Source organism: Herpailurus yagouaroundi, unplaced genomic scaffold (assembly GCF_014898765.1).
Source record: "Herpailurus yagouaroundi ecotype Mexico unplaced genomic scaffold, PumYag 183, whole genome shotgun sequence".
In the NCBI taxonomy this organism is placed as follows: Eukaryota; Metazoa; Chordata; class Mammalia; order Carnivora; family Felidae; genus Herpailurus; species Herpailurus yagouaroundi.
Window position 1 is genome coordinate 4,678,566 of NW_024412414.1, and position 26,127 is coordinate 4,704,692.

General features: G+C 40.4%; 1 protein-coding gene and 1 non-coding gene across 3 annotated transcripts in view; both read left to right on the forward strand.

The window, feature by feature from the left end:
- The window catches only part of SEC13 (SEC13 homolog, nuclear pore and COPII component), a 35,839-nt gene extending 13,656 nt beyond the window's left edge, over window positions 1-22,183 (forward strand). For both annotated transcript variants that reach the window (XM_040491983.1, XM_040491984.1), the window contains exons 6-9: window positions 10,134-10,267; window positions 10,691-10,814; window positions 11,721-11,867; window positions 21,711-22,183. In XM_040491983.1, the coding sequence (XP_040347917.1) occupies window positions 10,134-10,267; window positions 10,691-10,814; window positions 11,721-11,867; window positions 21,711-21,824 (519 nt within the window). In that variant the 3' untranslated portion in view covers window positions 21,825-22,183. The remainder of the gene's footprint in view (window positions 1-10,133; window positions 10,268-10,690; window positions 10,815-11,720; window positions 11,868-21,710) is intronic.
- Window positions 2,317-2,419, forward strand: LOC121041411 (U6 spliceosomal RNA). The gene has a single exon (XR_005795728.1). It is a non-coding gene; the product is annotated as a U6 spliceosomal RNA (small nuclear RNA).
- Window positions 22,184-26,127: the final 3,944 nt, after the last annotated feature.

Genomic DNA, 26,127 nt, shown 5'->3' on the forward strand with positions numbered 1-26,127 from the left:
AGAGGGGCGCCTGGGTGGCGCAGTCGGTTAAGCATCCGACTTCAGCCAGGTCACGATCTCGCGGTCCGTGAGTTCAAGCCCCGCATCAGGCTCTGGCCTGATGGCTCGGAGCCTGGAGCCTGTTTCCGATTCTGTGTCTCCCTCTGTCTCTGCCCCTCCCCCGTTCATGCTCTGTCTCTCTCTGTCCCAAAAATAAATAAATGTTGAAAAAAAAATTTAAAAATAAATAAAAAAAAATAGACACGTGACTCTTGCTTTCACTTGAACAGTTAGAGGTCATTGTAAGGTTATTAACTGGCCTAATTTCAGTATCGTTTGTGTCTCATAGGAAGACCCAAGGAGAGGGTGAGAGATGGGGGAACAGCCAGTTAGTGGAGCAGTCAAAACATGCACATTTATCAGTGAAGCTTGTCATTTTATATAGGTGTATTCATGGCACCCTAAAACATTTGCAATAATAACATCAAAGATTGCTGATCACAAATCACCATAACAAATATAGCAATGAAAAAGCTTGAAATATTTGAGAAGTACCAAAACAGACACACAAAGCGAGCAAATGCTGTTGGAACAATGGCACCAATAGACTTACTTGACACAGGGTAGCCACACACCTTCAATTTGTAAAAAACACGGTGTAACTGAAGCACAATAAAGTGGAACACAATTGAATGAGGTATGCCAAATGTGGTCCTTTGTGACTGGCTTCTCTCATTTAACATGTTTTCGGGATTCATATCATAGTATGAGTGCTTTATACCTTTGTATGATTGTGTGATATTCCATCCTGTGAATTTATGTATCTCATTTAGCCGTTAATAGACATTTTCAGCTATTGTGAATACTGCTATGAACTTTCATGTGTAAGATTTTTTGTGAGCATATGTTTTCAGTTTTCTTGGGTATATACCTGGGAGCAGAATTACCAAGTCAGATGGAAACTGTCTGTTTAACTTTTTGAGTTTCCAGGTTAATTATACCATTTTACATGGCTTCCAGCAGTGGACAAGGGTTTTGGTGTCTCCACATCCTTGCCAAATCTTACTGTCATCTTTTTTTGTTTGTTTTGTTATAGCCATCCGAGTGGGTGTGAAGCGGTACCTCACTGTGGCCTCAGTTTGCATTTTTCTAATGACTAATGAAGTTGGGCACATTTTCACATGCTTACTAGCCATCTGTATTATCTTTGGAGGACTGACTGGGAGGGGTTTAATACTTTGTCCTACCAGTTGAGTGCAAGCCCCTCACCCTGGGAAAAACTAAAGGGACTTGTAGAAATCTGACCTTTATGACCCACTAAGGCTTGTTTCCATGATAGGACCCCTGGTGAGGAGAAACTACTAGAAATCAAAATCGAGCAGGAGAGAGACACAGAAAAAGGAAAGCAAGGATGTAGACCGAAGTCAGGGAGGGGAACAGAGCCAAGAAATCTTGAAAGCAAGTTGTCATATTTGTCAGCACATTTATTAACAAAAACAGACTTCTCAACCTAGAAAGGCTTCCCTGGACCTCACTTTTTCAGGACAACTAATTTCACATAAAAATAACAAAAGCATTTGAGGTGAAATTACATAAATTTTAACTCACAAGAAAGGGAAAGAGTATAGAAACTGGTTTGGAGGCTGGTGGGCAGCATGTTACCATGGAAGTTTCTAATTTAAGAGGGGATGTAGTTAGGTAGGCTCTAAGGGGGTTTTGGTATAATAAACTATTTGAGTAATTTACATTGTTCTGAATGTATATAATATACATTAGGAATTTTTAGGAGCTTTATCCTTAACTAAATTCTTGAGCATTCTGAATGTTTTAAGGAAACATTTCTTAGGAAAAAAATTTTCCAGGGAAGAAGTTGTCAAGGGATAGGTGAAATACATCATGGGGATTCAGGAGGGCACTTTTGATGAGCACAGGGTGATGAATGGAAGTGTTGAATCACTGTGAAACTAAATATAATACTGCGTGTTAACTAACTGGAATTAAGGTAAAAACTTAAAATTAAAAAAAAAAGAATATACAGAATAACATCCTGACAAGCAATGAAAGAAAGGCATGCCCACAAAACAGAATCAAACTCTCACCTGCTATTTCAAATCAATCTAAGAAACATTTTTTAAATGATACAAGGTGTGAAAAAAATACCATAAGTCACAATTAGAAAAACTTCAAAATGAAGTGACAGAATTTAGGAAAAAATCAGAAATGAAAAATTATTTCAGTAATAAAGACTAAACTGGAAAGAATACAAGAGCAAATAAACACAACCACAGATAATGTCTTAAGAGAAATAGATCACGAAGAAGAGGAAATTTCTTGTTCTTGCTTTGGCAGCATATATACTAAAATTGGAACAATATAGAGAAGATTAGCATGGCCCCTACACAAGGATGACACACAAATTCATGAAGTGTTCCATATTTTTGGAATACTACTCAGCCATCAAAAAAAAACCTGAAATCTTACTTGCAACGATGTGGATGGAGCTAGAATATATTATGCTAAGCGAAATAAGTCAATCAGAGAAAGACAAATACCATATGATTTCACTCATATATGGAATTTAACAAACAAAACAGAAGAACATATGGGAAAGGGGGAAAGAGAAGAGAGAGACATAAACCACAAAAGACTCTTAATGAGGAGAACAAACTGAGAGTCGCTGGAGGGGAGATGGATGAGAGATGGACTAGATGGGTGATGGGTATTAAAAAGAGCATTTGTTGTAATGAGCACTGGGTGTCATATGTAAGTGATGAATCACTGAATTCTACCTCTGAAACCAATATTGCATTGTATATTAACGAAAATATAAAAAGAAAATAGTATTTCTTAAAAAAAAAAAAGAAGAGATAGGGGTGCCTGGGTGGCTCAGTCGGTTAAGTGGCCAACTTCGGCTCAGGTCATGATCTTGTGGTCCGTGAGTTTGAGCCCCGCGTCAGGCTCTGTGCTGACAGCTCAGAGCCTGGAGCCTGTTTCAGATTCTGTGTCTCCCTCTCTCTGACCCTCCCCTGTTCATGCTCTGTCTCTCCCTGTCTCAAAAATAAATAAAACGTTTAAAAAAAATTTTTTTTTAAATGAAGAGATAAAAAGATTTTGAGAAAAAAGGCAAAGATCAAACATGAATATGAAGAACTCCTGAAGAAGAAAAAAGAACAAATACTAAAAACTAATTCAAGAAAACTATCTTAAAATTTTAAAACAAAATTTGAAACTGCATTTTGAGAGAGCATGCTCTACACATAAGAATATCAAGGGGCACCTGGGCGGCTCACTGTTGGTTAAGCATCTGACTCTTGCTTTCAGTTCAGGTCATGATCTTATGGTTCAAGGGATCAAACCCTGCATCAAGCTCTGTGCTGACAATGCGGAGCCTACTTGGATTCTCCTTGAGCATTGTCTTTCTCTCTCTCAAAATAAATAAATAAACTTTAGAGAAAAAAGAAATCTCAACCCAGAGGGGTGCCTGGCTGGCTAAGTTGATAGACCATATGGCTCTTGATCTTAGGGTCATGAGTTCCAGTCCCATGTTGGGCATGGGGTCTACTTAAAAAAATAAAATGCTTAAAAAAAAAGTATCAACCCAGAATCACTAGCATAAAGGGTGTAATTGTAATAAAATTACTGGCCTTTAAATAAAATCGTTTGGGCATCCGGGGGAAAAAAGCCATGTGACTTACAAGGGAAACAAAATTAGATTTTCAGTAGACTCTTGAACAGCAATGATCCATGCATAGAAAAAAAAAAAAATTACAATAATCAAGGAAAGAATGTGTGGGCCAAGGATTTATAACCAGCAAAACTAACTTTCAAGTTCATACAAAAGATCATAGCAGCTTTAAAAGCCAAAAACTGGATATAATCTACATGTGAATGGATCAAATTGTGTTTTGTCCATACTATTGAAATGTTACTTAGCAATGAAAAGAAATGACTACTGACACACATAAGAATGAATTTTAAAATAATTACACAGAGTGACAAAAATCAGATTAAAAGGTATATATTATAAATTCCATTGATCTAAAATTCTAGAAAAAGTAAACTAGAGTGACAGCAGATCATTTAAGTTTGGGGTAGAGCAGGGCTAGGGGAGGGACTAGGAAAAAGACCAGAGGAAACTTTGAGGGGCAATGGATAGATTTATCTTTTTTCAGTAAAATACTTTTTTTTAATCACCTCTTGTTTTTACTGAGGTATCATTGACATATTTTTATTTCAGATTTACAATTTAATGATTCAGTATTTGTATACATTACAAAATGATTACCACAATAAGACTAGTTAACATTTGTCACTGTATATAATTACCCCCCAAATTTTTTCATTTGAGCTTCCAACTTCAACCCAGGTCATAATCCCATGGTTCATGAGTTCGAGCCCCATGTCAGGCTCTGTGCTGACAGCTCAGAGCCTGCTTTGGAGTCTGTGTCTCCTCTCTCTCTGCCCCTTTCCTGCACATGCTCTGTCTCTTTCTGTCTCAAAACTAAACACTTTTCCAAAGAAGACATGCAGATGGCTAACAGACACATGAAAAGATGCTCAACATCACTCATGTCAGAGAAATACAAATCAAAACCACATTGAGATACCACCTCACAGCAGTCAGAGTGGCTAAAATTAACAACTCAAGAAACAACAGATGTTGACAAGGATGTGGAAGAAGGGGAACCCTCTTGCACTGTTGGTGGGAATGCAACGTGGTATAGCCACTCTGGAAAACAGTATGGAGGTTCTTTAAAAAATTAAAAATATGCTACAGCCCAGCAATAGTACTCCTAGGAATTTATTCAAAGGATACAGGAGTGCTGATTTGAAGGGGTATATGTACCCTAATATTTATTTTATATTTATAGGACTATCAACAATAGCCAAATTATGGAAAGAGCCCAATGTCCATCAACTGAATGGATAAAGAAGATGTGGTGTATGTGTATACACACACACACACACACAATAGAACACTACTTGACAATGAAAAAGAATGAAATCTTGACATTTGCAGCAACGTGGATGGAACTGGAGGGTATTATGCTAAGCGAAATAAGTCAGAGAAAGACCGGTATCTTATGTTTTCACTCATATGTGGAATGTGAGAAACTTAAGACCATGAGGGAAGGGATGGGGGAAATATACATAGTTACAAACAGGGAGGCAAACCATAAGAGACTCTTAAATACAGAGAACAAACTGAGGGTTGATTGGGGGGGGGGGGTCCAGGGCAGGGAGGGGAAATGGGAGATGGGCATTGAGGAGGGCACTTGTTGGGATGGGAACTGAGTGTTAATATATAAGTGATAAATCATGGGAACCTACTCCCAAAGCCAAGAGCACACTGTATACACTGTCAAATTATATTTAAAAATAAACACTTAAAAATTTTTTAAATAAAATCTAAAAAGTTTTTTCTTGTGATAAGAAGGACTTGTGAGATGTGCTCTCCTAGCAACTTGCAGATAGGCAGTATAGTATTACCTAGAGTCACATCTCTGTGACTTATTTTATACCTGAAAGTTTATCTTTTGACTCCCTTTTACACATTTTACACACCTCACACCCCACTTCTGGCAACCACCTATCTGTTCTTTGTATCATCTATGAGCATGGTTTTTCTCATGTTTGTCTTTTTTTTTTTTTTTTTTTACAGATTCCACATATAAGTGAGATCATACAATGTCTTTCACTTCATGTAGCATAATGCCCTCAATGTCTGTCCATGTTGCAGATGCCACAGTTTCATTTCTTATGGTTGAATATTCCATATATGTGTGTGTGTGTGTGTGTGTGTGTGTACATCACGTTTTTGGGTTTTTTTCATTCATCCATCGATGGACACTTAGGTTGCTTTCATGTCCTAGCTATTGTAAATAACGTGCAGGGCACATGGGCGGGTGCAGATGTCTTGTTGAATTAGTGTCTTTGTTTTTGCTTTTTTTGATAAATAACCAGAAGTAGAATTGCTGGATCATAAGTTAATTCTATTTTTAATTTTTTGAGGAACCTCCTTACTGTTTTCCACAATGGCTCCACCAATTTACACTCCCACCAACAGTACACAAGGGTTACCTTTTTTCCACATATTCAACACTTGTCTTTTTGATACTAGTCATTCTGACTGGTGTGAGGTGCTATCTCATTATGGTTTTGATCTGCATTTCTCTTATGATGAGTGATGCTGAGCATCTTTTCATGTGTCTGTTCATCATCAGTATGTCTTTGGGAATTGTGTATTCAGGTCCTCTGCCCATTTTTAATCAGATTATCTATTCAGAGGTTAAGTTGCATGAGTTCTTCAGGGTAACGTTGGCCTCGTAGAATGGATTTGGAAGAATACCTTCCTTTTCTATTTTTGGAATAGTTTGGGAAGGCAGATATTCATTCTTTAAGTGTTTGGTAGAGGGTCACCTGGCTGGTTCAGTTGGTGAGCATGCAACTCTTGATCTCTCGGGTTGTGAGTTTGAGCCCCGCATTGGGTGTAGAGATTACTTAACAGTAAAACCTTAAAAAAAATAAATGTTTGGTAGAATTCACCTGTGAAGCCGTCTGGTCCTAGACTTTTTTTGGAAGTCTTTTGATTACCAATTCAGTTTTATTACTAGTAATCCATCTGTTCAGATTTTGTTTCTTCGGTCTTGTAAGATGTCATTCAGTCTTGTAAGATGGTATGTTTCTAGGAATTTATCCATTTCTTCTGGGTGGTTCAATTTGTTGACATATAATTTTTCATAGTAGTCTCATAATCCTTTATATTTCTATGGCGTAGGTTGTAATTTCTTCTCTTTCATTTCTGATTTGAGTCCACTTTTGATGATTCTGGCCAAAGATTTATCAATTTTTTTTTTTTTATCTTTTTAAAGAACCAGCTCTTTCATTGATCTTTTCTGTTGTAGTTTGAGTCTCTATTTTATTTATTCCCTTTCTGATCTTTATTATTTCCTTCTTTCTACCACCTTTGGGCTTGCTTTGTTCTTTTTTTTTTTTTTTTTCCAAAATTCTTTTAACATTTATTTGTTATTCAGAGACAGACAGAGTGCAAGTGGGGGAGGGGCAGAGAGAAGAAGGAGATAGAATCTGAAGCAGGCTCCAGGCTCTGAGCTGTCAGCACAGAGCCCGATGCAGGGCTCAAACTCACGGACCATGAGGTCATGACCTGAGCTGAAGTCGGGTGCTTAACCAGCTGAGCCACCCAGGTACCCCTAGGCTTTGTTTGCTCTTTTTCTAGTTCCTTTAGGTATAAGGTTAGATTATTAGAGATTTGTTTCTTGAGTAGACCTGTATCGCGATAAATTTCCCCCTTAGAATTCCTTTTGCTATATTCCAAAGATTGTGAACCATTGTGTTTCCATTTTCATTTTTTCCAAGTGTATTTTTTATTTCCTCTTTGATTTCTTCATTGACCCATTGGTTGTTTAGCAGCACGTTGTTTAGTCTCCATGTGCTTATATTTTTCCCATTTTTTAAAATTAATCCCTTTATCATTTGGAATGCCCTTCTTTTGTCTCTTTTTATAGTCTTTGTTTTTAATTCTATTCTGTCTGACCTAATCATTGCTACCCCAGGTTTTGGTTTGTTTGTTTGCCTCCATTTGCATGGAATATCTTATTCCAACCCTTCAGTTTAGTCTTTATGTGTCTTCAGGTATGAAGTGAATCTCTTCTAGGCAGCCTATAGATGCGTGTTGTTTTTCCATCCAGTCACCGTTTGTCTTTTGATTGGAGCATTTAGGCCATTTACATTGAAAGTGATTATTGATAGATATGTACTTATTGCCATTTTTGTTCATTGTTTTCTGGCCGTTTAGTAGTTCCTTTCTTGTTCTCTTTATGGCTTGATGACTTTCTTTAGTAGTATGCTTAGATTCCTGTCTCATTATCTTTTGTGTATCTACTTTAGATTTTTGCTTTGTGGTTACCATGAGGCTTACATTTATTTATAACATATTTATAACAGTCTGTTTGGAGTTGAGAAGAACTTACACATGAACGCATTCTAAAGCTCTACATTTTTTACTCTCCCTCCACCCACATTTTATGTTTCTGACATCACTTTTTATCTTGTGTATCCCCTAACTAATTATTGGAGTTATATTTTTATTACTTTTGTCTTTTAACCTCCATACTAGCTTTAGCTGTGATTAACCTACCAACTTTCCTATATTTACCTTAACCAGTGAGATTTTTATTTTCAAATGTTTTGTTGTTACTAATCACCCTTTATTTTCAGCTTAAAGAAGATCCTTTAACATTTCTTATATGGTGAGCTTAGTAGTCATGAACCCCATTAGGTTTAGCTTGTCTAGAAAACTTTCTCTCCTCCAATTCTGAATAGCTTCACTTCCCTGAGTATTCTGGGTTGGAAGTTTTTTTTTCTTTCAGCACTTTGAAACATGTCTGTTATCTTGGTTGTAGTGGTAGTTTTACAGAGTATACCTGTGTCAGAGTTCATCAGATTGTGCCTTTATGTCAATAATACCTCAAAGCCCTTCATAAAATTTTATATTGGAGTATAAAGGACATAAACTGTTAGTGCTATACACAAACTCAAGGACTTATTTCCACTCACCCTTCCTGAGGGATCTACTTGAGAATAAGCTTCAGACAAAAAAAAAAATGATTGGAAAGACATCAAGTATAGTTAACTGTAGAGAAATAAGACCAAATGAGTTATAAGGCAGAGTATAGGATGTACTTAAAAAGTGGGCACAAGCAGAGCAGGAGGTCAGAATCTTTTAATGTTGGTACCATACACACAAAACACGCCCCTCCCACCTCCATACATTGGCAGTGACTGAGACCGATGTGTAAAATGAGATAAAATGATTATGTGGCAGCGAGCATCCCTAGCACCGGTCTATAGTTTTGAAATAATTTCTCACCAAAAGAAACCCTAATTCCTGAGGAAGTGGCTGATCTCAGGTCTGAGGCAGGAAATGTACAAGATGAGTCTGTGATATCTTGTCATACTTAACAGAAATAATCAAAGATGTATTTTGACATACTAGAATTATGTCAGAAAGCCAATTTGAACACACACTGCAGTTTAGGTGTCAAAAAAATGAACTGAAACCCATCAGATATGCTTAGATCTATGAGTTCATAATGATATATAAAGAGAGAATCAATCATCCTTGAAGACCGTCAGGAAACCAGTTCAAAAGTGTCAAGCATTTGACCTGCCTTTCCTATCTGATCTGTACCCATGAGGATCCAAATATTAATTAGGGGAATTGCCCCATGTCTAGCTTATTCCTAATAATAAATGAGAAAGAAATGAATACAATTACAATATCACCATTTTGTAATGTCCAGTGAATTGAAGGAGACATAAATTGTTGACAGATGCTAATAACATAAAAAAGACAATTTGATGTCATTTGCCTCCCGATGAAAGAATACTGCCTGTAGTGTTAACAAAGGGGTCAAACTTGAGTCTGATCCAGTCTAGGATCCAGCTGACAGTTTTCAGGAATTCAGAGGAAAGTGTTGAACCAAGTGAGAAAGAACAAATCAGCCTGAGATACTGCAGGTCGAATGACTGGTCTGTCTTCAACAGAAAAATTGTAAAGAAAAAAGATCAGAGCGGGGAATCTATAAATGAGGAAATGTAAAAAAGATTTTGAAAAAAAACATTTAAATGGCAAGACCACACTGTAGTGTCTAGGGATGCATATTTGGGTGACAAAACTAAAAAGAAAAAAAAGGTAAGAAATTACAAGTTAGGAAAATGTTACTGGGGAAGAGGGCTATGATTCACGTAGGACATAATTACAAGGCTTCCTGGGTGAATGGTAATTTGCTATCTTGAGCAAGTAGTGGTTACAAGAATGCTTTAGACTAATTCATTAAGCCATGTATTTACTTTGCATGGTTTTCTGAATCCCTTCATATTTTTGAAAACTGTTCTGTTTCTTAAACTCCCCAGAGTTTCTCCTACTTTAAATATATTGCTGAAAAATAAAGGCACTGCTAGGGCTCCTTGAAAAGCATTATGGTGGCTGATCCTTAATTCATCAAAATAGCTGTCCTACTTAATCCTGTCCTGAGAATTGGAGGGGATATGAACTGCAGGTTTGGATCTGCAGAAGCAGTGCTCTGTTGCAAGTCAAAAGGGCAAAGTCATCCCAATCCCCATCCTTACAGATTGGCTGCAATGCTGTCAGTTGGGCCCCTGCTGTTGTACCTGGAAGCCTCATAGACCAGCCGTCGGGGCAGAAGCCCAACTACATCAAGAAGTTTGCGTCAGGCGGCTGTGACAACCTCATCAAGCTGTGGAAGTAAGTGGGGTTGGTGGACTTATCCTCAAGGGGACACTTCTTACCTTCCATCCTACCTACTGTGACTCAGCCACAGCTCACAAGAAACAGGATCACCCTTTTTTCCCCTCCTGCTGATAGAATACCATTTTCAATCTGTCAGAGGACATCCTTTAAAAACAACTTGGCCTTGCTCAAGCATTTTAATTCTTCATCTAATTCCCAATTGCCGGCACCATTGGCTGTGAGGGAACAGAGCATTTCTTGGAGGGTTTCTTTATAGCTGGTGAACTGAGTAAAAATCTACAAGGTCAATAAATGAAATCAGAAAGATGGAATAGCTTCTTGGCCCCTGCAAAGCCCATGGGCTGGGGGTGGAAGGGAGGTGTGGGAAAACACCTGGGCTGCAACTTGCTGCATTCTTCCTTTCATCTCCCCTGTCAGGGAGGAGGAGGATGGCCAGTGGAAGGAGGAACAGAAGCTAGAAGCGCACAGTGACTGGGTTCGAGATGTGGCCTGGGCCCCCTCCATTGGCCTGCCCACCAGCACCATCGCCAGCTGCTCCCAGGTCAGCTCAGACCCATGAGAGCCTCCCGTGTTGTTTAATCTCTGAGTAAGTCCCGTCAGCCCTTATAGTCCCCCTAGGGTAAAGTCTTTTAAAGGTAAGGGTAGGGCAACAGGCACCTTTGGACCAGTGCAAGTAGGAGACCCAGGTCATCCTGTAGCGAAGACTTGATCAAAAGGCACAAGTGGCTTGTCTCCACTGAGCCACGAGCATGGTCAAATTTGGGACCAATTTCCCATCCTCAGCATTGTATGGCTGGGAAATAGAGCTGCCCAGGTACATTCTGGGAGTGTTCCCAAGTGGAGTCTAGGGGCAATTGGAAGTTCTAATAAGGTCTTGGACTCACCTACCTATTCTGTCTTCACAGATCACAAAAGAAAAACCAAGGACAAGCCTTAAATTATGTGCTAACCCACCACTGACAAAGGTTAGGCCAGGCTTCATTTGAGCCTGTTATGTTTCATCCTAAATTTGAGAGGGACTTTTTAAACTTGTCCCTTCTCATTCTCTGAGCTTGGTTTATAGACAGCCATACCTATTTGGTTGAGAAAATATAGACAGAGCCCAAGGGAGCCAAAATAAGGAGGGGACTTGGCAGACATGAGGAAAACCCAGAGAAAATTTTACAGTTAGCAGCAATGCAAAGTCCATACCTGAAACCAGTATGAGCACAGGAACCTGGGAGACTCGAATGTGAAACGTGTTCCTGGGGTAAAGGGATAAAAGCACGGCTGCTGGGCTGGACACTGGCCATCACAGCTGTGCACACCCAGGAGGGCCTTGGCTGTGCTTTGTGCTGAATCCCCCACCCTATTCCTGCAAAAGTCCAATATGGCTCCAGATTGAGCAGATATCCCCAGTGCAAGATCCCTGCCTTACCTTCCCTGACTTTAGCCTATCTCTTCCCAGGATGGTCGTGTGTTCATCTGGACCTGTGATGACATCTCGAGCAATACGTGGTCCCCCAAACTGCTGCACAAGTTCAATGATGTTGTGTGGCATGTGAGCTGGTCCATCACCGCCAACATCCTGGCTGTCTCAGGCGGAGACAATAAGGTACACCCCATTTCCATGACATGGTAGACAGGGCCCTGTTTGTCTTTACTAGGCCCGTTAGAAAGCACAGTTGAATTCCCCATGTAATGAGAGGCTTAGAAGGATCCTTAATGAGGACTGTGTTTTGAGTATGTCTCTTAATTATATCATTAAATTTTACAGTCCCCTGTACCTCCACCCCCAAGCCCCCAGAGGTTGTTTGTCCCCTTTTTACAAATACGAAAGAAGCTGGCAGAAGTGGTTTGACTTGCACAGGGGTCACAAAGCTTTTAGATGGCAGAGCCAGCAATCGGGCCCAGATTAAATCCCAAGTCACTGCCTTGATAGTCCCATCACCTTAACCATTTGACCACCTTGTCATATGGTGACATTCAATTAGCACGGCCAAAAAGTAAATAGATTTAAAAAAAAAAAAAAAAAAAACCTCATAAACAAAAGCAAAAAGATAGGGTTTCTGTCAGACACCTAAGAGACATATTTCTAAAAATCTGTATAATTCATGAGTATTATTCACCCACCATATACCTCTCCCTACTGGGCTATAAGCCATATAAAGGAAGGGACATGGAGGCAAAGTAGCCACTGGAAAACAGTAAAACAAAGAGTAGTTCAGGACAGTATAGCAACAAAGCAAATGTGCTTGAACAGCCATGACCACTGCTTTGAAACCTGCTTTTTTTTTTTTTACTATTTAAAAAAAATTTTTTTTCAACGTTTTTATTTATTTTTGGGACAGAGAGAGACAGAGCATGAACGGGGAGGGGCAGAGAGAGAGGGAGACACAGAATCAGAAACAGGCTCCAGGCTCTGAGCCATCAGCCCAGAGCCTGACGCGGGGCTTGAACTCACGGACCGCGAGATCGTGACCTGGCTGAAGTCGGACGCTTAACCGACTGCGCCACCCAGGCGCCCCTGAAACCTTTTTAAAGTTACATATGGACCGTCTGCCTGAGAGAAGAGGCGTAAGCTAGGGAGATGGCAGTAGCTTGTTACTTCTTCCTTCCTAGAGGCAGCCTTTTGTTTTAATCCTGGCAAAATACATACAAAGTTTACCCATCGTAACCATTTTTAGGTGTACAGTTCAGTGGTTTTGAGTACATTCACGTTATTGTGCGACCACCACCACCACGCGTCTCTAGAACTGTTTCCATCTTACCCAGCTGAAATTCTGTCCCCACTGAACACTAACTTCCACCCAACCCAGCCCCTAGACCCCAGTAAGCACCATCCTACTTCCTATCTGTGAATCTGCTTTGGGGAACTCATGTAAGTGGAATCATGCAGTAATTGTCTTTTTGTGACTGGCCTCTTTCACTTCCCGTAGTATCCTTATCTGTGTTGTACCATATGTCAGTTTCCTACCTTTTTAAGACTAATACTCTGTTCTACCACATTTTATTTACACATACATTGGTAGACACAGGGGTGCTTCCTCCTTTGGCTGTTGTCAGTAATGCTGTGCACATGGGAGTACAAACAGTATCTCTTTGAGGGGCGCCTGAGTGTCTCAGTCGGTTGAGCATCTCACTCTTGGTTTAGGCTCAGGTCATGATCTCACAGTTGGTGGGATCGAGCCCACATCGGGCTCTGCTGATGGTGTGGATCCTCCTTGGGATTCTTTCTCTTCCTCTCTTTCTGCCCCTCCCCTGCTTGCGCACGTGCACGCTCTCTAAATATATATATATATCTTTGAGACTCTGTGGGCAGTTTTCATCTAGCCTGGGGTCCCTTTCATGTACAGTAGTCCTAGAAATGTAGCAGGCCTCTACTCCAGGCCATAGAATTTTAGAGCTGGAATGACTCTCAAAGATAACTAATCTAACCCTCTTTATTTCTAGTAAGTGCCAGAGGCGGGACTAGGCCCCAGGTTTGGTGGCACCTAGAACAGCCCAGCCGACCTTGACTTGCCTGAGGAGCCCTACAGTAGTATTTACAAGGCAATGGGCAAGTGGCTGGTTGTATGCACATTCCACATTTGGGTTCTGCTGCCATTATTCTTTTATGCTTCTCAACTCTTCTTTATCACCGTTTGCTACAAAGAGCTCAACTCTATTGCTGTCTGCATAGCATTCCTTCACTAAAGGACTTAGTTTGCAGTCTAGAGCATTCTGCATAGTGCATATGTAGTACATAGTCTGACTCTAAAGCAGGAATTCTCCTTTTTTTTTTTAATTATAAAAAATTATTTTTAAGTTTATTTTTTGAGAGGGACAGTGACAGAGTGTGAGCAGGGTAGCAACAGGAGAGAGAGGGAGACACAGAATCTGAAGCAGGCTCAAGGCTCCGAGCTATCAGCAGAGCCCAACATAGGAATCAAACTCTCAAGCTGTGAGATCATGATCTGAGCTGAAGTGAGACGCTTAAGTGACTGAGCTACCCAGGTGCTGCTAAAGCAGGAATTCTTAAAATCATTATTATTTTTTACCAGATACACGTACATAGCTTGAAGTAGTTTTTATTAGGTTATGATTTTTTTAATGCAGTCTAATTTTCATTCTCCAGAAATAAACCTTTCCAGTGCTTAGCTATTTATTCCACTGTTTATGTCAGTGTTGAAATAACATAGTTAACGCATCTGTTGTCTTCCTCTAGCACACTTATCAGATTTTAGTATTTAACTTGTTAAAACATGGATTGCCAAGCCCACCCCCAGGATTTCTGAATCAGTGGGTCTGGGCAGGGACCCAAGAATTTGCAGTTTTCACAAGCTCCCCATTATGGCAGATGCCCTGATCTAGACAGCACACTTTGAGAACCACTGCTGTATCCCGTATCCTCTTACAGAACCTGTAGCAACTTGGTTAAAACCACATCAGTATTTGGTTTTTGGTTTTTTGGGTGTTTAATGTTTACTTTTGAGAGAGAAACAGAACAGGAGCCAGGGAGGGGAAGAGAGGGTGGGAGACACAAAATTTGAAGCAGGCTCCAGGCTCTGAGTTGTCAGCACAGACCCTGATGCATGGCTCAAACTCACGAACCATGAAATCATGACCTGAGCCGAAGTCGGACGCTTAACCGACTGAGCCACCCAGCCGCCCCGGGGATGCAGATACTTTTCAAGATAGTCTCTTCATTTTCTTCAGATGAATACCCAGAAGCTGAACTGCTGGATCATATAGTTCTATTTTTAATTTTGTTGAAGATCCTCTGTACTGTTTTCCATAGTGGCTGCACCAGTTTATAGTTTCACCAGTAATGCACAAGAGTTCCCTTTTCTCCACATCCATGCCAATACTTGTGTTTTTGTCTTTTTCATGATGGCCATGCTAACATGTGTGAGGTGATATTCTCCTATGGTTGTACTTCCCCAGTGATTAGAGATGCTGAGTGAGATGCTTATCTCTCACTATCACATCCCTATTGGCCTTTCGTATATCTTTTTTGGAGAAATCTTCTATTCAGGTCTTTTGCCCATTTTTTAATTGTATTTTTTGGCTTTCTGGTATGGAGTTTTAGTCTTCTGTGGATATATTGTGGCGTGGGGAGTTTTCATTTGTTTGTAAACAGGCTTTACACCCAGCGGGGAGCCCAAGGTGGAACTTGAGCTCATGACCCTGAGATCAAGACCTGAGCTGAGATCAAGAGTCAAGTTGGATGCTTAATTGGTGCACCAGGGTGGCTCAGGCAGTTAAGCATCTGACCTTTGATTTTGGCTCAGGTCATGATCTCACAGTTTGTGAGTTCAAGCCCCATGTCAGTTTCTGGGCTACCAGTGCGGAACCTGCTTGGGATTCCCTCTCTCCCTCTCTCTCTGCCCGTTTCCTGCTCATGCACATGCATATGTGCTCGGTCTCAAAATAAATAAATTTAAAACATAAATCTATAAAAACAAGAGACAACCCACTGAGCCATGTAGGCATCCCTGAATATTTTGGATATTAACTCCTCTTCTGATGTATGATTTGCAAATATTTTTTTCCCATTTTGTAAGGTTGTCTTTTTACTTTGTTGATTATTTTGCTGTGCAGAAACTTTTTAGTTAATGCTGTCCTGCTAACTTATTTTTTGTTACTTTTGCTTTAGATGTCACAACCAAAAAATCTTTGTCAAGACTCATGTCAAAGAGTTTTTCTTTTTTTTTAAGTTTATTTTCAGAGAGGGAATGCACGTGTGTGAGTGGTGGAGGGAGAGACAGAAGGAGAGAATCCCAAGCAGGCATGAACCATGAGAATCATCACCTGAGCCGAAATCAAGAGTCAGACACTTAATCATTTGAGCCACCCAGGCACCCAAATAGCTTGTTTTCATATATTTTCCTCTGGGGGTTTCGATAGTTTCAGATCTTATATTTAAGTGTTTAATGCAATTGAAGTTAGTTTTTTTGAGTGATATAAGATAAGGGTCTAATTTTATTCTTTTACATGTTAATGTCCAGTTTACTCAGCACCATTTATTAAAGAGACAGTCTTTTCTCCATTGAGTATTCTTGGCTCCCTTGCCGAATACTAGTTAACTGTATATGCTTGAGTTTATTTCTGGGCTTTTGATTCCATTGACCTATTTGTTTTTATGTCAGTACCATCTATTCGTTTTTATGCCATTACTATAGCTTAATAGCTTGAAATTAAAAAGTAGGATTCCTGGGGGCGCCTGGGTGGCTCAGTCATCCGACTTCACCTCAGGTCATGATCTCACAGTTCATGAGTTCGAGCCCCACATTGGGCTCTGTACTGACAGTGCAGAGCCTGGAGCTTGCTTCTGATTCTTTGGTCTTCCTCTCTCTCTTCCCCTCCCCCATTCATGGTCTGTCTTTCTCTCTCAAAAAAAAACATTTAAAAAAGAATACTTTTTAAAAAAGTAGGATTCCTTCCACTTTGTTCTTCTTTCTCAGGATTGCTTTGGCCATTTAGGGTCTTTGGTGGTTCCATATACATTTTAGGACTCTTTTTTCTATCTTTGTCAAAAAAAAAAAATGCCATTGGAATCTTGATAGGAATTGCATTGAACCTATAGATGGCTTTGGTAGTATTAACATTTTAACAATGTTAATTATTCTAATCTATGAACAAGATACCTTTCCATTTATTTGTATTCTCAGTTTCTTTCATCACTGTCTTGTTTTCAGAGTAGAGATCTTTCACCTCTTTGGTTAAGTTCATGAGTATTTTATTGTTTTTGTTATTGTAAGGATCATTTTATTTCTTTTTGAATAATTCATTCTTAGTGTATAGAAACACTACTGATTTTCATTAATTTTGTATCCTGCAACTTTAATGAATTCACTGTTTAGATCTAAGCTTTTTTTAAAAAAAAATTTTTTTTTTAACGTTTTTATTTATTTTTGAGACAGAGAGAGACAGAGCATGAAGGGGGGAGGGGCAGAGAGAGAAGGAGACACAGAATCGGAAGCAGGCTCCAGGCCCTGGGCCTTCAGCCCAGAGCCCGACGCGGGGCTCGAACTCACAGACCGTGAGATCGTGACCTGAGCTGAAGTCAGACGCTTAACCGACTGCGCCACCCAGGCGTCCCTAGATCTAAGCTTTTTGATGAAACCTTTAGGATTTTCTGTGTATAACATCTTGTCATCTGCAAATAGAGACACTTTTAGTTTTTCCGTTCCAGTTCTGATGCCTTTTTTTTTTTTCCTTGCCTGGTTGCTTTGGCAACGACTTGTAGTATTACATTGAAAAAGAATGGTAAGAGTGGGTACCCTTTTCTTATTGCCTATTTTCAAGGAAGAACTTTTGGCCTTTCACCATGGGGTATTGTACTAGCTGTGGGCTTATCACATGACCTTTATTACTGAGGTATGTTCCTTCTATACCTAATCTGTTAAGCATTATCACAAACAGATCACATTGGTTGATTTGCACATGTTGAACCGTCCGTGCATTCCATGTCTGAATCCTGCTTGATCATGGTGAATGATCCTTTTAGTGTACTGCCAAATTCAGTTTGCATCTATATTCATCAGGGTTATTTGTCCAAAGTTTTATTTTCTGGTAGTAGCCTTTTCTGGCTTTGGTATAAGGGCAGTTGTTGGCCTTGTAAAAATGAGTGTGTGGGTGTATTTCCTCCTCTTAAAAAAAAAATTTTTTTTTTGGAATATTTTGAGGATTGGTATTCATTCCTTACATGTTAGCTTAAATTCACCAGTGAAGCCATCTGGCCCTGGGCTTTTTTTATACAAGGAGATTTTCAATTATTATTCAGTCTCTTTACTGTTGAGATATTGTATTTCAGAAAATTTTTTAATTTTTATAAAATTTTTTATTCAGATTTTTTGTTTCCTCCTGATTCAGTCTTGGTAACATTTCTAAGAATTTGTCCATTTTTTCTAGCTTGTTCAGTTTGTTGACATAGAGTTGTTTCATAGTAGTTTCTTATTTTTCTTTGTATTTCTGTGATGATCAGTTGTAATATCTCCTTTCTCATTTATAATTTTGTTGTTTTGGGTCCTCTTTTTTCTTTGGTTAATCTAGGTAAACTTTGTTAGTTTTGTCAACCAACCAACTCTTCTGGTCAATCTTTTCTATTTTCTTCTCTATTTCATTTATTTCTGCTCTTATATTTATTATTTGCTAGCTTTGGACAAAGTTTGTTCTTTTCTGATTCCTTAAGGCATAGAGTTAGGTTATTTGGGATAGGTCTTGTTTCTGAATGTAGGCATTAATTGCTGTGAACTTCCTTCTAAGAACTGCTTTTGCTGCATCCTGTGAGTTTTGGTATATTGTGTTTTTCATTTGATTCAAAATAATTTCAGTGTTTAATTTGCATGTGTTTGTGAATTTCTCAGTTTCCTCTTGCTATTGATATCTTGCTGTATTCATACCGTTGTGGTTAGAGAAGATAATTGGTTTAATTTTTTTTTAATTTGCTAAGACTCATTTTGTGGTGTAACATATAGGAAATGTTCATGTGCACTTAATGTATGTTCTGCTGTCAGAAGGTTATGTACATGTTAGGCCCATTTGTTCTGTACTATTGTTCAAATCCACTGTTTCCTTATTATCTATCTGTCTGGATGATCTCCATTGTTGAGAGTATTAAAGTCCCCAACCATTTTTGTGTTACTCTTTATTTCCCTTTAGTTCGGTTTTGGTTCATATAATTAGATGTTTCAGTGGTGGGTATCTATATATTTATAATTGTTACATCTTCTTGGTGTGTTGATCCCTCTGTCTCTCTGTACTATTTTTTAACATTTTATTTATTTTTGAGAGAGGGAGGGGCAGAGAGAGAGGGAGACACAGAATCCGAAGCGCAGGCTCTAGGCTCCCAGCTGTCAGCACAGAGCCCAATGCAGGGCTTGAATCCGTGAACCATGAGATCATGACCAGGGCTGAAGTCGGATGCTCAACCAACTGAGCCACCCAGGCACCCCTCTCTTTACTATTTTCACTTTAAAGTGTATTTGATATAAATATAGCTACCTCTGCTTTCTTTGTGGTTGCCATTTGCTTAAAGTATCTCTTTCCATCCCTACTCCATCTCTGTCTTTAAGGCTGAAGTGAATCTCTTATAGGAAGCATATTGTTGGATCTTGTGTTTTTGGTTTTTTTTATTCATTCAGCCAGGTGTTGTCTCCCCGGGAGAGTTTAAACCATTTATATTTGAAGTAACTATTAATTAATAAGGCCTTACACAATTGCCATTTTGTTTATTTTCTTGTGGTTTTCTTGATACATTGTTCCTTCTTTTTTTGTGTTTTGAAGTTTTATGGTATCAGTATGCTTTGACTTGTCATGTTCTTTGGCCTAATATTACCACAGGTTTTTCCCTTGTGGCTATAAGGTTTACATAAGACATTTTAAAACACTCTGTTTTAAAATAACATCTAAACACTTTGACTTCTCCCCCTCACATTTTAGGTTATTGATGTTACAATTTATATATTTTATAATGTGTAATAACAGGTTATTGTAGTTACAGTTATTTAACTACCATGGTTATTTCTTACTATACATTATCTTTTAAACTAGAGCTAGAAGTGAATTATGCACTAACATCACCATATTACAGAATCCAACTTTATTTATCATCACCAGTAAGTTTTATGCTGCCTTGTATAGTGTTAATGAGCATCCTTTTATTTATAGTCAAATCCCTTTAGCATTTCTTGTAAGGCAGATGTAGTGGTGATGAGTTCCCTCTGCTTTTGTTTGTCCAAGAAAGTCTATCCATTGCGGAAGGACACTTTTGCCTGGTAGAGTAGCCTTGGTTAATAGTTTTTCTTGCTTTGAGTATTTTGTGTCATCCCATTTTCTTCTGGCCTGAAAAGCTTCTATTGAGAAATCTCACAGTCTTATGGGGGTTCCCTTATATGTAACCTTTTTTTTTCTAGCTGCTCTTAAAATTCTTTGACTTTTGATGATTCTGACATGTCTTTTGTAGCCCTGTTTATTTAGGGCCTCTTGGCAGTTCATAGGTCTTCCTGTCTTTAGAGTCCATTGTAGAGCTCTATTAGTTTCATTTGGTTGTGTCACATTTACCTGGCTTTCTGTGATCCTCGTGTTGGTATCTGCATTGGAGTTAAGTGGTCCCTTCTTCCAAACGTTGCAGGCTCACTTTGGCAGATAGTTTGACCGGTCAGCACAGTTGGGTTTCTGGTCATTCCTGGTCCTTGGACAGGTGTGGCTGCTGTTAGGGTCTGTTTTTTAGTGGAGCAACTGTTTGAGTTCTGAGCATAGAGGGTATTCCACTGGGTGAGAACAGCAGGTAGGACTGCTGACTCGAGTTCCCTGCCCAAGTGAAGCTAGTGGGTGTCACTGTGACCTGGATTCTCCAGTCAGGCTTCCTACAGTCAGGACTGGGCTCTCTACAAGAGTCTGTAAATTGGCTTTCTGGATGAGAGACCAAGAGCCAGGAACTGCAGCAAGTGGGGCTGTGACTCAGCCTTTCTGCCTGGGTGGGGGCAGACCAGGTTCAAGAGCTGGCAGAACTGCACTGTAGAGCATTCCCTGGGGCAGACTGGACCCCCACCTTGGTGCTGTAAATGAGCAGAGATACTGCTTGGGCTCTGCAGCTAGGAACTTGGTCTGTAAATAACAGTGCTGGTTCCGGGAAGCCCACCCAGTGCATGGGCATGATGATTCTTTTTTTTTTTTTTTGGGACAGAGAGAGACAGAGCATGAACGGGGGAGGGGCAGAGACAGAGAGAGACACAGAATCGGAAGCAGGCTCCAGGCTCTGAGCCATCAGCCCAGAGCCTGACCCGGGGCTCGAACTCATGGACCGTGAGATCGTGACCTGGCTGAAGTCGGACGCTTAACCGACTGCGCCACCCAGGCGCCCCATGATGATTCTAGCTCACTTGGGACCAATGATTTATTCAAGCCATTGGCATAGACTCGGACTTAGAGGAGGAGGGCAGTTGCGTTCACTTGGACCTGGTGACCGGGAGGTGGACCGTGCCTCCCCTGTGGTGTTGACCACTTAAAAACCCCACTTAGTCACCATCAGATTCCGAGTAGTTGAAACCCACAGATGTGCCTGCAGTCCCCATGGGGCAGAGCCCAGAATGAGGGATCCCACGAGGCCATGACTTACAGTGCTGAGTGACTGGATGTCACCCCTGTGCTCCTTTCCCCCTGGAAAAACAGAAGTTGGACGTGGTGTTGAGTCAACCTGGGTGGGGGCCATGCAGTCAGCATGTAGCCTTCCAGCCTATCCTTCTGGTACAAGGAGTTGGTCTCTTTAGTCGGGCAGGGGGTGCTTCAGCCACATTCCTGTCTTCTAGGATTTGCTCAGTGGCTTCTTGTTCATGAATATTTGTTGTTCTTCCTGTGAGGGGGAGCTAAGTCAGAAACATCCTTTGTCACCGTCTTGCTGAAGATCTGGGAAGGTAAGGACAGCAGAGGGAAGGTTGCAGACCTGTAACAGGCTGTGTGCACTGGCTTGCAGGTGACCCTGTGGAAGGAGTCTGTCGACGGGCAGTGGGTGTGCATCAGTGATGTCAACAAGGGCCAAGGTTCTGTGTCCACTTCCGTCACAGAGGGCCAGCAGAACGAGCAGTGACAAGACAGGAAAGGCTCAGCTCCCCTCCTGCTGACTCCAGGACTGCCCTTTCCTGGACCAACTGACCAAACCGCTGGGAGGAATAGCTCCAACAAGATTCCTTCCCCAGGAGTAGTTACAAGTGCAACCAGATAGATCATCTGCCTTAACATGATTTGATATGGTTTGTAATTTACTGTCCTGCTGAAAGCACTCATGTTAGGAGAAAAAAGCTACAAATGATCTTCAAATCTATTATTTTAAAATATTTTTGGCCATTTTTATGTACCTTTTGGGTTTCAGGCATTATTTGGGGGGTTTTGTTTCCAAAATAGTTAAATAAATTCATATTGCTTATAATTCTTCCTGCATTACCCCAACCCCTCCCTAAAAAGCTCATGTTCACTCCTGTTTGTCAGTGTATTAGAACAACATTCGCCAAGACCCTGGTCCCTGTAGGCTGGCTGAACCCCCAGCCGACATACACAAAGCTGGTATCTGTGTAACATCCTTGTGATTCCAGTCACACTGGACGTGGGCTCCGGTGAGGGGGAGTGTGTCCTCTGAACACATATCCTCTTCCAGAAAGTGGGAATACAAGTCTGCCTTACAGAGAAGACTCGGATGAACTAATGCATGGAGGTGACCCATAACGTGCCATGCAAACACAGGGCAGTATTAACCAAATACCCACAATTAAGAGACTGGCCCGGAAAGTGGGTACACTTCATGCAGATTATGAACCCTGTCAGTGCCAGAGACCATGGTTCTGGTCCTGGTCAACCCTGAACCTAGTATCACCTGTTAGCAGAAGCCTTGAGACCCTCACCTGAATCGGTCGTCACAACGGCGGGTATAATTTATACTGGAACCTATCGCGAGCTGGTACTACACTGGAGCCGTCCTGTGTTGCAACACAACAGACCAGTGTAGGCCTATACCCCCAACTTACCAATGAGGAAACTGGCACTGAAGGTGGAAGACCTGCCCAGGGCTGTCCACTCCCAAGTGGTAAAGCTAGCCTTTGAGTCCCAATCCAGCTCAACTCCAGAGTGGGTGCTGTCAAAGGCACGACTCAGGAAGAGTATGTGAGCGGTGGGGTGGTGCTCACAGCAGACTTTTATGTGAGTGCACTTAGCTTTGTAAAAGGTCAGGCCACTCACCGCAGGAGGCTGCATGCACAAGGAAATGTGGACCCCTGTTCTTCTACCTGCTCATCCTTCATTTTTCAGCAGCAAAACCCCTGTTTTGAAATAAATATTAGATCATAATGTATAAAATCGGAAAAGGTGGATCGACTGTGCCTGAAGTAAGGATATAGAGGCCACAGCCCTGCCCCTCAGCCTCCATGTCATTCTGTACAATCCAAGCCTTTGGACAACAGTATGAGAACTGCGCTTCTGTTTATTCAGATGAGAAAAGACTCAAGAAGGCACCTTTGTATACACTTCTCAGGGGATAAAAACTACCCCTTAGTTCTAGTTAGCTCTTCTTACATGTCTGCCTTCCCTAACAAGCTCTGTGCTCCCCCCAAGGACAGGCCTGGTCTTCCTTATGGTGTCTGCTACCATCAACAATGAGAAGAAATTAGTCCTGTGTCACACAGTGGGTTGGTGGTAGGTTAGTGGGCTCCTGGCCATAAACTCTGTTTGTGGCTTACACCACAGAGAATCAATTAAGGTAATCTGGAGGTAAGTAAAATTACCACCCGTAATAGTTTATAGAGTGCTAAAGTGTTAACTATTCCTGGGGTAAAAGCAAAATCCCTCAAATTTTGTTACCACAAAATAGGCTAATCAATTGGAAATACCACACTGTCAGTCTTCAAGGGCCACGCCCAAGTGATATGAATGGAAAGGTAACTTAAAAGGTAGAGAGTTCTGGTTAGGGTAAGAGCAATAGCAACCACAATGGTTTTTAATCCTTTCACAAAAACAAAGCAAACTGCATAGAAAATGAGACCCCCAGACAACATTAAGGTAGTCCCTCAAACCCTAGGGCCAAACTCTTCATACCTAGAATACCTGTGTGGGACCAGCATAGGCAAGAAAAAAGGAAGTTGTTATGATCCTATGAGCCAGGTAACCCAAAAATTACCATCAAATACTCATCCATCCCAAATAGAAAACTCAGCAAGCCAATGTGAGAACTAGAAACCAGGGGATTCACAGGTTTTCATCAACAAGTGAGTTCAAAAATGGGGAGATTTCCACTGCCTTCCACACATGAAGGAGTAATGGCTGTAAGAGTTTCCCTAGAAATTAGTTTCCCTAAACAACTAGGAAACCACACAATATACATGAAACAAATGCTTATGGACATAGGACAAAGACAGTGTTTGGGTGAGGGAAACAGGTGAGGGGAGCACCAGCTGCTCCAGCTTACTGCCTAGGAGCAACTTTCAGGCCAAAGGGCAAGGAGACAATCCAGGGTCTAGTGGTCAAGTTGAAGACACAGAGGTCAGAGTCCAGGAATGCTAAGCTAGAACCTAATGAGCAGAGTCCTGGAGAAGAGGGAGCTGCTCAGAGCAAGCTCCTCAGATCTACAGAAATGTCTCCTAGAGTCTGACCAAGTCCTAACCTACATGAATAAAAGGCACAATTTCATGACCAGAAACCAATAGACCACACAATTCTTAGAACTCAGAGGAGTGGGAAGAGTTCATGTGCCTGAGACCCAGAGTACAACTTCAGAATATGCAGCACATTGGGTAGAGTCCTAAGAAAGATCACGCCTTAGTAATAATCTTAAATTAGGTCTAGAGCACAGGCTCCTCTGCACCATGAAAACCAAGCCTTGAGGTCCACAATCATTTCACTTTGTGCCAGATCAAAACCCAACACTTTAAAGCAATAACGAAAATTAAGCACTTAGAAACTCAATTCACAATGTCCAGTTTCTAATCCAAAATTACCACATGTGCAAATAAGAAAATATGACCCATAACCAGAAGAGAAAAAAAATTAATGGACACAAATCAGAGAGGCCTCAGGATTAGCAGATAAAGACCTTAACAACAGGTATCACAAAGGTGTTCAAGAATATAAAGGAACAGGAACATAAGGAAAATGAGACATAAAAAAGTTGGGAGTTTCTAGAAATGGGAAATTCAATATTTGAAGTGAAAACACTGGACAGGAGGAAGAGCATGTACACACTGCAGTACAACAGATCAGTAAGTCTGAAGATACAGCAATAAAAACTATACAAACAGCACAAAGAGAAGGGACCAAAACAAACCTGGCAACTGAAATGTGGGATACTATCAAGTAGTCTTGTGTAAATTAGAGTCCCAAGGAGAAAAAAATTAAGGGGCGAGGAGGATTGAAAAAATATCTGAAGAAATAACACATGTTTCCAAGCTGGATTAAAACTGTAACCACAGAGGGGCGCCCGGGTGGCTCAGCCGGTTGGGCGTCCGACTTCAGCTCAGGTCACGATCTCACGGTCCGTGGGTTCGTGTCCTGCATTGGGCTCTGGGCTGATGGCTCAGAGCCTGGAGCCTGCTTCCGATTCTGTGTCTCCCTCTCTCTCTGCCCCTCCCCTGTTCATGCTCTGTCTCTCTCTGTCTCAAAAATAAAATAAAACGTTAAAAAAAAAAATTAAAAAAAAAAAAACTGTAACCATAGAGATTCAAGATCAGAACCCCAAGCAGAATACTAAACACACATACATACATACCCCATAATAAAATTGCTGAAATTTTAAAAACTATGAAAGCCAGAGAAAAAGACACATACTACATAGAAACAAACATAAGAATGGCAGCCAACTTCTCATCAGAAATTATGCAAACCATAAGAAATTTAACACCTTTAAAGTGCTGAAAAAAGAATAACAAAAATGACTATCAGCCTACAATTCTGTAGCTAGTGAAAATATCTTTCAAAAATAAAGGTGAAATAAGGAGTTTTTCAAATGAAAGCTGAAAGAATAATGGCCAACAGAGCTGCATTATAAGAAATGTCAAAGGAAGTTCTTCAGTCAAAATGAAAATATCAGATGAAAATTTGGATATATACCAAGGAATAAGGAGAACCAGGGATAGAAAAATATGTAGGTAAATATACTTTTTTTTTCTTTTATCTCTCCAGTATTGATTATTTTAACTACATTGAGAGGCTTACAACTTCTATAGAAATAAAATAAGTAACAATAGCACAAATAATGGAAGTGGGGGAATTGAAAATACTTTGTTATAAGGGTCTTATATATGAAGTGGTATCATATTTGTTGAAAGCATACTGCATTATGTTGAAGTTGTATTTGTGTGTGTGTGTACTTTCTTTTTTTAAGAGAGAGCCAGCACAAGCAGGAAAAGGGC